This window comes from Nematolebias whitei, chromosome 9, assembly GCF_014905685.2.
Source record: "Nematolebias whitei isolate Nwh7 chromosome 9, NemWhi1, whole genome shotgun sequence".
Classification (NCBI taxonomy): domain Eukaryota; kingdom Metazoa; phylum Chordata; class Actinopteri; order Cyprinodontiformes; family Rivulidae; genus Nematolebias; species Nematolebias whitei.
Genome location: NC_056506.1, coordinates 17536646 through 17549634, shown reverse-complemented (window position 1 = coordinate 17549634; position 12989 = coordinate 17536646). Strand labels below are relative to the sequence as shown.

Sequence of the window (12989 nt, the reverse complement as noted above, 5' to 3'; positions counted from 1 at the left end):
ATCACAGCCCTCCTGACACTGAACAGCATACACAACATTACTCTGTTGTGCCGGGGGACTGGATCTTTGGGATGAACCAGTCTTTGTCGTAATGTATTTTGGGGTTTAAATACAGCACCTCAGACTGAGGAAGTCTCTTGGATGAGAGACGAAACGTTTCTAGAATTTTTTTTGCTTTGTTTTGCTTTTGTTTTTTTTTTGAATGTCCAGAGGACCAGATTGAACTTTTTTGGACCTTAAATGTAAAGTTTTGTTATATATTTAGATTAAATAGATATATCTATAAGCACTTTGGTAACAGTTTCTATTTTAAATGTGCTAATACATCTGACTAGACTATATCTAATATCTTATATCTAGAAATATTATATAGATTAGATTAGATTATAGATTTAGTAAACGATTTACATGATCCTGATCTTTTCCTCAACATTTTTAGCTAACAGCTTATAATTTATTTTGTTTCCATCTCTCAACAGCATCATGTCACTTTCAGTGCAGCAGGTTCCTATGCTGTTGATGATCTAAAGCCAGACACTCAGTACTCATTTTCTCTAGCGGCCCGATCTGCGAGAGGTTTGGGAGTTTTTACTCAGCCGGTTGAAGCCAGGACCACCCAGTCCAGTGAGTATCACACCATTCATAATCAATCACTTAGCGTTAGAGATTAAAATTTAAAGGTAGTCAACATTATATAAATAGACTGTCCTTATATAGGGTGCCGTATGTGAAGTTACAAAGTCAAAAATTAACAGCAATATTTTGCTTTATTTAGCCTTTACTAAGAAAAAAAAAAGAAGTTTTTTTTGGTCATATTTTCACCTTGTTATTATTAAATTTATAAATGTCATAGTTCCAAACTAAATATTTAATTTACAAGCTAAATATTTAGTATACAAACTAAATACTTAACTTACAAGTTAAATATTTGGTCAGTAAACAAAATATTTAGGTGTAAATTAAATATTTAATTTCCAAACTAAATATTTATTGTCCATGCTAATTATTTTATTTCCAAACTAAACATTTAATTTCAAAAGTAAATATTTAATTTGCTAACTAAATATTAACTCTCACCTAAATATTAAACTTGCAAGCTAAATATTTAGGTCCGAGCTAAATATTTAGTTAATATGCTAATTCCTTGCTGAAAAGAGGAAGTGAACTATCAAAATAAAGCCGAACCCATGTGACATAACATTCAGGGCTTACCCGGCTCTATCTCCATTCATGTAGGCTCGCGCTGGACCGCGTTCGATCAAGATAGAAGGCCCTATTTACACGGACACAGCGGGGGGAAACATAGGTTCTATTGGATGTTGATTTGAGGAAAAGATCTGTGATGACACGGAGCATTTTCTGTGTACATGGAACCGCAGCACCCCCTCCACAAATCCACTGTAGTTGCCATGCCAGGTCAGTAGTTGGCGCTGTAAATTTTGTACATTCACCTAATGCACATGGGCGCTGCCTGGGACTGCTTTCATGTAAGCCATTCTCTGGGCTGATAGCCCAGTAACAACAAAACATAAACAGCCTGAACAAGCCAGATAAACAACATGGCGTCAGTACCCAGGATGACAACAGTCCAGTCATTAATGTAGTTTAAAGTTAACATGTTTTTAATAGTGTGTTCAGTTTAATTGTCAGTGATTGTGTGACATACAGTTTACGGTGTTGAATAAATAAATAAAAATTAAAGCTGATGTCTTCATTTTCAACCTTAATAACATGCACTATGTTTTGCATCTTTGTAACCACAGAACTTGAATTACAATTAATGTCCAGATAGCTTCATTTAGCTCAGATAGCTTCCTTAATACATAGCTATTATCTATTATCTATATATTTAGAATGGATATGTTTAATATCCACTACTAAGTAAGAGTTTCATTGTAATGTCACCTCTACTAGGCATTTTACTGCACATACTGTAAATAACACCTAGATGTAGTGATTTTCTTTGGCAACTTGCCAATTTAGTGTTTTATTGACATGCACAAAACATAAAATATGCATGTCGCCGTATGGTTCCTCAATGGTGGGACTAATAAAGTTCAAAGTAAAAGCTATAATTTGGAATTCAAAACAGTTTAAATTAAATACAATATGATAACTCTGGGTGATTTTATGTATTTTAATGAAAATGACTTCAACATGTAACTTATCAAATAGTGGGCTAGAGAATAAATACCAGATCAAAAACACTCTTCAACAAGGAATGATGGAGGCCAGTGTACTTTCTTACTTTAAAGTTATTCTCTAAACTTTTTTCATTTACTGCTACATTCAAATCATTTAACTGATTTTTTTAATATAATCTTTTCTGTTATTAATCTGCAGTTCAGAATCACCCTGACTTTCAGGAAAGAGCACGTTACGTATAATGTTGCAGCACCATGGAACTGGAACTAGTTCCTCGTCTTGATGTGGGTCGATTGGAGCAGCTCAGGATCCAACACTGTACACCCAGGTTTAGGATCCAAGACTATACCCGGGTCTAGGAGAGTCCGCACACTGGAGCTTTTCATTGGATCAAACTCAGTCCTTTGCTCCTTTAAAAAATACAAACATTAGTAAACACTGTCGTGTTCGCATCACAAGTCTAAAATAAGACTCCAAGTTTGCTACTCAAAGCAGAAAACAATTAATGCAATTGCTATTTTTACTCATTCACAAAGATCTATGTGGCAATATGGCCTTTTTGTGTTAGTTACATGTTTTATTGGTATACTTGCTGTGTTTATCGATTTGTTTATGTTGGATTCCTTTGTTGCATGTTACTGTTGCTGATTATTTTCTTTTGTTTGAGGCTGTGATTGCCACCGATGACACGGCCAGAGACGGCCACTGACAGGTCACGCAGGTGTTCCCCATCAGCCGCAATGGCATGAAAGCCAGAAATGGGGAAATAAAAAAAAAGTCAAAGTTTCTTTATTTGTCATATGCACCACATGTGGTACATTTGGTTGAATGAAATTGTGTCCACAGGGTCCCAGTTACATCTAACAAAAGTATAAAATGTAAAGAAAACAGTAATAAGATCTAAGCTACAGTATGAACTAAGAAAAATTTCAAACTAAAAATTTACTAAGCACTATTAGTACAAAAACAATACACCGAACAACAGCAGCACAAACATGAGTCTGTGTGAGCAGATGAGTATGAATGAACACAGCAACATGAAATAGATCAGCAGCATGAAACAGATCAGCAGCATGAAATAGATCAGCAGCATGAAATAGCAGCATGATTTCTTGAGTTTCAACGAGAAGAAATCTGAAGTTATGCTGTTTCCTCCCAATGACACAATCACCAACCACTGCATCGACCTATCCGTTCTGTCACCGTTATGCCCCTTTTCCATTAGTACCGGTACGGGCCGACTCGACCCTACTTGGCCCGGTTCTGAGGCTTTTCCATTAGTACCGGTACTTAGCACCTGTTACTATTTTCAGTACCCTTGGCTCTGTGGTTCTAACCGGTACGAAGAGGTACAAAAACGTGACGTCAGTACACTGTCGGTCACTGATTGGTCGGGGGCGGAGTCACTGGATCCTTCAGAAACGTTTCAAAACAATAATCCGCCATTTGCAATTTCTTGGACTGGAGCAGCGGCTGGACTTATTTTAAAGATTTTAAAAACAATACTGACAACATCTTGGTCTAATGTTGATGTGCTGGCATTTTTTGTGCTTGGTGGCCGACAACATAATTCAGAGCAAGCTGGGTGGAGCTCTGCTGGTGTACCCCGATCCTCCCTCCGGAGCCTCGGAGCGCCAGACCGGGCAGGGCGTCATCTCCCCGGCTCCAAGTTCAGCTGGTCACCACGGAAGATCCTTCGATGTGCCGACTCGGAGGCTCAGGTTCCAGATACCAGCCTTGTGTGCTCAGAGCTCCGCAGGTCACTGCGAATCTGGAGATGGGGACTCACAGATGGCCGTTGCGAGACCCCGGCCGCGCGTAATCATGAAGGCTGAATCCCGATCCCACCCGGCAGTCAGGCGGACTGGACAGTCTGGGACGGACGCTGGAAGCGATTTTTAAATAAAATAATATTTTGTTTTTATACAAAAAATGTTTAAAAAAAATGCTGAAGCGATTTAAAAATGATTTTTTTTTTTTTTTTTTTACACGTAAAAGGTTTTTTAAAATCGCTTCCACCGTTCGTCGCAGACCCGTCTCTGTCCGCCTGTCTGCGCGGGTCGAGCCTTCATGATTACGCGCGGCTGGAGCCTTGGAACAGCCTCTGTGAGTGACCAGCTGAACTGGAGCTGGGAGGATGAGCCTCCCAGCCTCCTCTTCTCCGGAGGAGAGGATCGTGTGACTGCGGGCAGTGTCGTGCGAGACCAGCAGAGTTGAAGATTAAAAAAAAAAAAAAAAACGGTGCCAGCTTCATCATGAAATCCTATTTTCACTTTAATGACTGTTAACTCAGCTGAAAATCATAAAAAGACACAAAACTATTGGATATCAGGAATATTTCCCTCAAACATGTTTAAAGAAAAGAGACGACCTTCAGTTCAACTTTATTTTAACTCACGAATGTACAAATCACAAAACAAGAACTTTAAAGCAAAGCTAAAAATAAAATGTTTATATGTGAACAAGAAAGAAAACCACACATTTTTGTAGAATCTGGTTCATCAGAGTTTTAATTTATATACATATATATTTATATCTATAAATATATATAGATAAATATATATATATGTATATATATATAAATACATATATATGTAATTTATACACATATATATATTTATATCTATAAATAAATATAGATAAATATATATGTATATATATAAATACATATATATGTATATACATATATACGAATATATATAAATACATATATATGTATATAAATATATATGAATATATATAAATACATATATATGTATATATGTATATACATATATACGAATATATATAAATACATATATATGTATATAAATATATATGAATATATATAAATACATATATATGTATATAAATACATATGTGTATATATATACATATATATATATATATATACATAATTGTGTGTATATACATATGTGATATATATATATATCACATATGATATACATATATGTGTGTGTGTATATATATACACACATAAATATATACACATATGTATGTACATATATATTTGTGTGTGTGTGTGTGTATAAATATATATATGTGTATATATATATATATATATATATATATATATATATATATATATATATATTTATACACATGTATACATGCATACATACATACACACAACTTCAAAATAACATAAATTCTCAACCTGTACTGAAAACAGTTTCTGCGTCTCAGCGCCACCAGCTGGTGAGAGGCCGTGACGTCAGTTTGAACCCCGCCCACTGGAACCGGTACTGAAAGCATAATGGAAACACAACCTGTACCGTACCGAATAGAGTAGAGCCGGGCTGTACCGGCCCGTACCGGTACTAATGGAAAAGGGGCACTAGTGAAACAAAGAGTCACTAATCTAGGAGTGATACTTGACCCTTCTCTGAAACTCAACAATTATGTAAATATGATTGTTAAATCCTGCTTTTTCCAGCTGAGGCGACTGTCTAAGCTGAAGCCCATATTGTCCAAAAATAACCTGGAGACAGTAATTCATGCATTCATTACATCCAGGCTCGACTATTGCAACTCACTCCTTTTTGGTATCAGTCAGTCCTCCATAGCTAGACTCCAACTGGTCCAAAATGCAGCAGCCCGGTTTTTGACCAGCACAAGCAAAAGAGAGCACATTACATCTGTTTTGGCCTCCCTACACTGGCTTCTGGTTCACCTTCGAATCAAGTTCAAAATACTCTTGTATGTCTATAAATCACTAAACAGCTCTGCCCCCTCATGTCTTACTGATCTGCTCCAGCCGTATGTCCCACCACGTTCTCTCAGATCAGCAGACCAGTTGCTTCTAACAGTCCCAGGAACCCGTCTCAAGCGCAGAGGTGACAGGGCCTTCTCTGTAGCAGGCCCAAGACTTTGGAATGAGTTACCTCTGCTCGTTAGACAGGTCCCCTCCCTCACAGTTTTTAAATCTTGCTTAAAAACACACTTTTATTCCCTGGCTTTCAGCACTGTGTGATCTGTGCTGAGTCTGTGTGCATCACACTGTGTTGGTCATGTTGCAGTTGTTGTTGTTATCCATTATTGTTTTTGTTGGTTTCTACTTTTTGGTGTCCTGTTATGTAATCTGTTGCTGTGTGCTTGTTCTGTTTGTCCCTGTACAGCACTTTGGTGTGCTTTGTCACTGTTTAAAGTGCTTTATAAATAAATTGGTATGGTATGGTATGGTATGGTATGGTATGGTATGGTATGGTATGGTATGGTATGAAACAGATCAGCAGCAACATGATGTGATTTTTCACAGTGCTTATCCTGGTTAGAAATTCATGAGTCTAACAGCCTTAGGGTAGAAGCTGTTCCTCAGTCTAGTGGTTCTACACTTACTGCTCCTTAACCTCCTGCCTGAGGGAAGTGGTGTAAAATGTGTGTGCTGGGTGATCTGGTGTCCATTTTCACAAGTGGAAAAATAGTGTAGCAAAGTAGGAAAAAGTACCACCCTTCTTCCTCCATCACTTACACATGCTGCACAATGTGTTTTCAGTGCTCGGAGCTCCTCCCAGGAAGGTGGCTGCAGTAGTCCTGAACTCTACAGCCATCAAGGTCACCTGGAAGCCTCCTTTATCAGTGAAGCATCATGGGGAAATTGAAGGGTACCGTCTTATCTGCTCAAGGTTGAAGAATGGAAAACCTTATGGCCAGCAGATTGACATGGATATTTCAGGCCTTGAAAACCAGGTAACATTTTGGTTCAGTATTGGTTTCACTTTGTTGTGTGTGTGTGTGTGTGTGGGGGGGGGGGGGGGGGAGTCTTGTTCAAATAACAAGAAATTGAAAACAAAATGTTTGCATTTTCCTCTTTTGAATTACTTAATGAAAAGGTGCACTGATTTTAAAAACATGAATGTCCATCCATCCATTTTCTTCCGCTTATCCAGGGTCGGGTCGCGGGGGTAGCAGCCTAAATAGGGAGGCCCAGACTTCCCTCTCCCCAGCCACTTGGGCCAGCTCTTCTGGGGGAATCCCAAGGCGTTCCCAGGCCAGCCGAAAAGCATAGTCCCTCCAGCGTGTCCTGGGTCTTCCTCTAGGCCTCCTTCCGGTGGGACGTGTCCAGAACACCTCACCAGGGAGGCGTCCAGAAGGCATCCTAAACAGATGCCCAAGCCACCTCAACTGGCTCCTCTCGACATGGAGAAGCAGCGGCTCTACTCCGAGTCTCTCACGGATGATCGAGCTTCTCACCCTATCTCTAAGGGAGAGCCCAGACACCCTGCGGAGAAAACTCATTTTGGCCGCTTGTATCCGAGATCTCATTCTCTGCCTCACAACCCAAAGCTCGTGACCATAGATGAGGGTAGGAACGTAGATCGATCGGTAAATTGAGAGCTTCGCCTTTTGACTCAGCTCTCTCTTCACCACGACAGACATGTACAGCGCCTGCTTCACTGCAGACACTGCACCTATCCGCCTATCGATCTCACGCTCCATTTTTCCCTCATTCGTGAACAAGACCCCAAGATACTTAAACTCCTCCACTTGGGGTAGTACCTCCTCCCTGACCCAGAGAGGGCACTCTACTCTTTTCCGGCTCAAGACCATGGCCTCAGATTTGGAGGAACTGATCTTCATCCCGGCCGCATCGCATTCGGCTGCGAACCGCTCCAGCGAATGCTGTAGATCATGATCTGATGAAGCCAATAAGACCACATCATCTGCAAAAAGAAAAAACGCAATCCTAAGGCCACCAAAACGGATCCCCTCAACACCTTGGCTGCGCCTAGAAATTCTGTCCATAAAAGTTATGAACAGAATCGGTGACAAAGGGCAACCTTGGCGGAGTCCAACTCTCACCGGGAACAAGCCCGACTTACTGCCGGCGATGCGGACCAGGCTCTGACACCGGTCATACAGGGACCTAACAGCCCGTATCAAAGGGCCCTGTACCCCATACTCCCAGAGTACCCCCCACAGGGTTCCCCAAGGGATGCTGTCGAATGCCTTCTCCAAGTCCACAAAGCACATGTAGACCGGTTGGTCAAACTCCCACGCACCCTCCAGGACCCTGCTGAGAGTGTAGAGCTGGTCCAGTGTTCCACGGCCAGGACGAACATGAATGTCCTAAAATGAAAAGGAGTTTAAGGGACGCTAATGCTTACAAGAGAGGAGGTATAATTTTCTAAGTACAACCAAACCCAGACTAGGCACAAAATCAAACCCACATGAGACATAGAACCAACCCCTGACGAATCACAGAAACCAAAACCAAATGAGACAAAGCCCTAAACCCTGACAAGGCACAGAACACAAACACTGACCCCTTGTGGACCCTAGTGAGGGTAAAGAGTTGGTCAAGTGTTCCACAGCCTGGACGGAACCCGCATTGTTCCTTCTGGATCTGAGGTTCGACCAGCGATCGACCTTGCTTCTATAGTACTCCTGGATAGACCTTACCAAGGAGGCTAAGGAGAGTGATGCCCCTGTAATTGGAGCACACCTTCCTATCCCCCTTTTTGAAGAGGGGAACCAGCACCCCAGCCTCCCAATCCAGTGGCACTGCCCCCGATGTCCATGAGATGTTGCAAAGGTGTGTCATTCAAGACAGCCCCACAACATCCAGAACCTTAAGAAAATCAGAGTGAATCTTATCCACCCCCGGAGTCCTGCTGCTGCGTAGCGACCTCAGCCATGGTTAGGGATTTCTGTCAAGCTGAAGTAGGAGTCCTATTGGTCCTTGTTGGCTGGTGGGACTCTGGAGGCAGCTGAGGAGTACTGGAGGGCCAAATGGTCCACAGCCTTAGCTGTTGCTGGGGCAAAATCTCGGATGTGGGAGGAGTTTGGTGAGGACTTGGATAAAGACTCTCGGTCGGCTCTGAGGAGATTCTGGCAAACCATCAGATGGCTGAGGAGGGTAAAACAGCTCTTTACTAACACTGTGTTCAGTGAAGGTGGGGTGCTGTTGACCTCAACTAGTGATGTCGTCGGGAGGTGGAAGGAATACTTCTTGGACCTTCTCAATCCCACTGGCACGTCTTCCATGGAGGAAGCTGAGTTGGTGGACTTTGGGGTTGATCTGTCCATAACCTGAGGTTACGTGTGAGAAACATCAACATTCTTGCAGCCACAGCTCAAGGCAGCCACTTCAACAACTGAGGCATACATGTTCGAACATGGTGTTCATCATGATGGCCAAACTATGACTAGCACATACGAGAGATCAGACAGGCCGTTCCTCCCAATCATGCCCCTCCAGGTCACACTGTTGTTACCCACGTGGGCATTGATGTCCCCCAGCAGAATAAAGGAGTCCTCAGCTGGCACACCTTCCTACACCCACACCAAGGACTCCAAGAAGGCCAGATACTCTGAACTGTAGTTCGGTGCATAGGCACAAACAACCATCAGAGCCCGTCCCCCACACCCGAAGGCGTAAGGAAGCTACCCTCTCATCTACCAGAGAAAACTCCAACACACAGGCACCAAGTTGGGGAGCTAAGAGTAGACCCACACCAGCTTGTTGCCTCTCCCCATGGGCAACCGCAGAGTGGAACAAGGTCCAGCCCCTCTCAAGGAGATTGATTCCAGAGCCCATGCTGTGCGTTAAGGTGAGCCCAACTATATCTAGTCAGTACCTCTCAACCTCACGCACAAGCTCAGGCTCCTTCCCCACCAGAGAGGTCACATGAGCCAGTTTTGGTATGCTATGGTCAGAGTGCCAAGGTCCCCGCCTTCGGCCACTGCCTATGGATTCATACACCCAACTCCTATGTCCGCTCCTGCAGGTGGTGGACCCACAGGACTCTAATTTCAGCTTTAAATTAACTACTAATCCTAGAGGGTCACATACTTTTACCACTCACAAATATGTAATATTGGATAATTTTCCTCAATAATTAAATGACCAAGTATAATATTTTTGTCTCATTTGTTTAACTGGTTTCTTGAACTACTTTTAGGACTTGTGTGAGAATCTGATGATGTTTTAGGTCATATTTATGGACCAGCCTCTGTCGGCTGGTCCACCCTAAGGACAAAACACCCATACACAAACAGAGTGGTGTAGTGTATGCGGTCCAGTGCAGCGAGGACTGTCCAGACCGCTACATTGGAGAAACTAAACAGCCTCTTCACAGACGCATGGCTCAACACAGGAGAGCCAGCTCCTCAGGACAAGATTCAGCTGTTCACCTCCACCTCACAGATAAAGGACACTCTTTTGAGGACCAAAATGTGCACATTTCGGACCGAGAACACAGATGGTTTGAGAGGGGGGTGAAGGAAGCAATTTATGTAAAAAGAGAAAAAACATCTCTTAACAGAGGAGGAGGCCTCAGATTTCCACTTTCAAAAACGTATAATGTAACTTTAAGACTGATTCCCAGCCAGTTGTCACAACTGATGGGAACAGAAGGGCCTCATCTGTGAATTAGAGTAACAAAGACCTTAAGAAACCCCTACTGTTAAGGTGTTGAAGTGTGAATTGTCAATCTACATATGCATGTGTGTCTTATCTCACTCAGTCTTATAACTTGAACCCCTCACTCTCTGCTCTTTGAATTGAGAAAGTTCCTCGGATGAGGAGCGAAACGTCTTCTGTTACAAATAAAATCCAGTTGTTTTTGTACGTTTTTTTGAATTTATCATGTCCTGGATGACTGAGAATCTTCACCAGCACATATTATAAGTAAAAACTTTAGGAAGTCGCCATCTAAAATGAAAGAACTTTATTGTTGTTGTTTTTCTTTCAGTTGCTCCCTTGTTCAGGAGATACCACAGAGAGTGAACTTGCATGAAATATTTGGTCATTGTTTTACACCGGATGCCATTGTCACAACCTCGGCTCGGACTTGCAGCCTCAGGATTACAAGACTGTGGCACTTACCATGGAGCTATGGTTGCTCTATGAAAGAACTTTATTAAATTGTCAAAATAAATTTATTTGTTCCCTGACAATTAAACGTAAAACCTGAACCATCTGTCAGAGTCCTTTCTACACTGTATTTGTGAAGAAAGAAAATCCTACTTTGAAATAATTGCTTTTTGAGTCATAATAAAATATTAAAGTGAACATTATAATCAGTCCAGATTGTCGATGTTTTTGTGACTTACTGTTTTTTTAACAAACGCAAATACAGTTATTTTCTTTAAGACTTATCATATTGCGACCGTAGGGTTTTGTAAAAAGCTTTAATTTCTAATTAATTTTGTTCTCAGAATCTATCATTTTCTATTACTTTCCCTACACATTTAAAACTGCACTATAATTCTATTTATTAAATTCTAATCTTTAAATGAAGACCACTATTGAAGGCTTGGAGCTGGGCGTGGTGTCCTCATACATGTCCTGTACCAGACGGGTGTGGTGAATTTGAGTGGCTTAAAAGAATGTTGAACAGTTTGTCAACTTTAATTTGTCTTTTTCTTCCCCTTTCACTTCTTATCCTTCTTTTCTTTTTTAGCATGCCATTGTTTCTTCTCTGCTCCCTGAGACTTTGTACTCTGTGACCCTGGCTGCCTACACCACTAGGGGGGATGGAGCCCCCAGCAAGGCCAGGGTGGTGATGACCAAAGGACCTGGTGCGTGCATCCACTGCACGCATGCACACACACACACACACACACGCACGCACGCACACACAAACAATACGGTTGCGTCTCATTTTTCAATCTTTAAAAAGTGGAGTGAAAAAGTTCAAAATACACAAGTTACACTGTAAAACAATGTCTTGGGTAATTCAAGGAATGTGTTTTAAAAGTTCTACTTCTAAGCAAAAGCATGATTGTTTTTAAAATTAGTCTAATCAAAGATGTTTGCTGTCCTAGGCTCTGCCCTCCTGGCCTTATTATCTCATATTTCTTTAAGATTCATTTCATTTCTCTGTTTGTAGAGAATATCACTGTAAACATGTGCTTTGAAATTGTACATTGTGTAAAAATATTGTATGTTGTTGGTATCACAAGTATCCACTCCTCTTTCTGTTTTAGGGCAAACTGGAATTTATTTTGGTTTTCAATTTTATATAAAACAATGATTCTACAAAAAAAAAATCTGGTTGACGATTTTAGTTATAACAACATCTAGCTCACCCTATGCCTTCCACTTCAATTCAAACTCAGGTCCTGTACCAAAGGCCTGGGAACTTGAAGGTTCTGCACAGTATTGCAGCTGTTCCTGGGACTGCACTTTTTTGGACAGAGATCTCTGAGGTTGTTCCTGAGATCTGTTGGAACCACTTTTCCAGTGTGGGGGTCACAGCACCAAGTGCTCCAGTGACCACTGGGACTACTGATGATTTGACTCGCCACAACTTCTGTATTTCCTCCTTCAGCCCTTGGTATTTCTTGAGCTTCACATGCTCCTTCTTCCTGATGTTACAGTCACTTGGGATTGCTACATCTATCACCACTGCCCTTTTCTCTTGCCTGTCGACCAGCACAATGTCCAGTTGATTAGCCATCATATATTTGTTAGTTGGGATCTGGAAGTCCTTCAATATCTTAGCCCTTCCATTCTCCACCACCCTTGGTGGTGTCTCCCACTTTTAATGTGGGACCTCCAGTCCATACTCAGCACAGATGTTCCTGTGTATTATTCCAGCAGCTTGTTTATGACGTTCCAGGCAGGCAAAGCTTACAACACCCTGCTATTATGTGTTGGACTGTCTCAAGGGCATCTTTGCACAGCTTTCATCTCAGGTCTTGTCTGGTTACTTTTGTACTGAGGGCTTGTTGTTGTGTTACCATGATTAGTTCCTCTGTGCTGTCCTTTAGTCCAGCCCTCTCTAGCTAGCTTGTATGGTAGCCTGACCAAAGAAGGAAACAGAAGCCATTGACATCAAGACTCAACATTTCCTCACAATGCACGGAGAATTTCACCCAAAGTCCAGCAGCCTGAG

General features: G+C 41.6%; 1 protein-coding gene across 1 annotated transcript in view; it reads left to right on the top strand.

The window, feature by feature from the left end:
* Nucleotides 1–12989, top strand: part of LOC119414901 (receptor-type tyrosine-protein phosphatase F-like) — a 178179-nt gene that overhangs the window by 93598 nt on the left and 71592 nt on the right. Inside the window, exons 9-11 of the mRNA XM_037682020.1 lie at nt 480–624; nt 6641–6834; nt 11553–11670. Coding sequence (XP_037537948.1) covers nt 480–624; nt 6641–6834; nt 11553–11670 — 457 coding nt within the window. The remainder of the gene's footprint in view (nt 1–479; nt 625–6640; nt 6835–11552; nt 11671–12989) is intronic.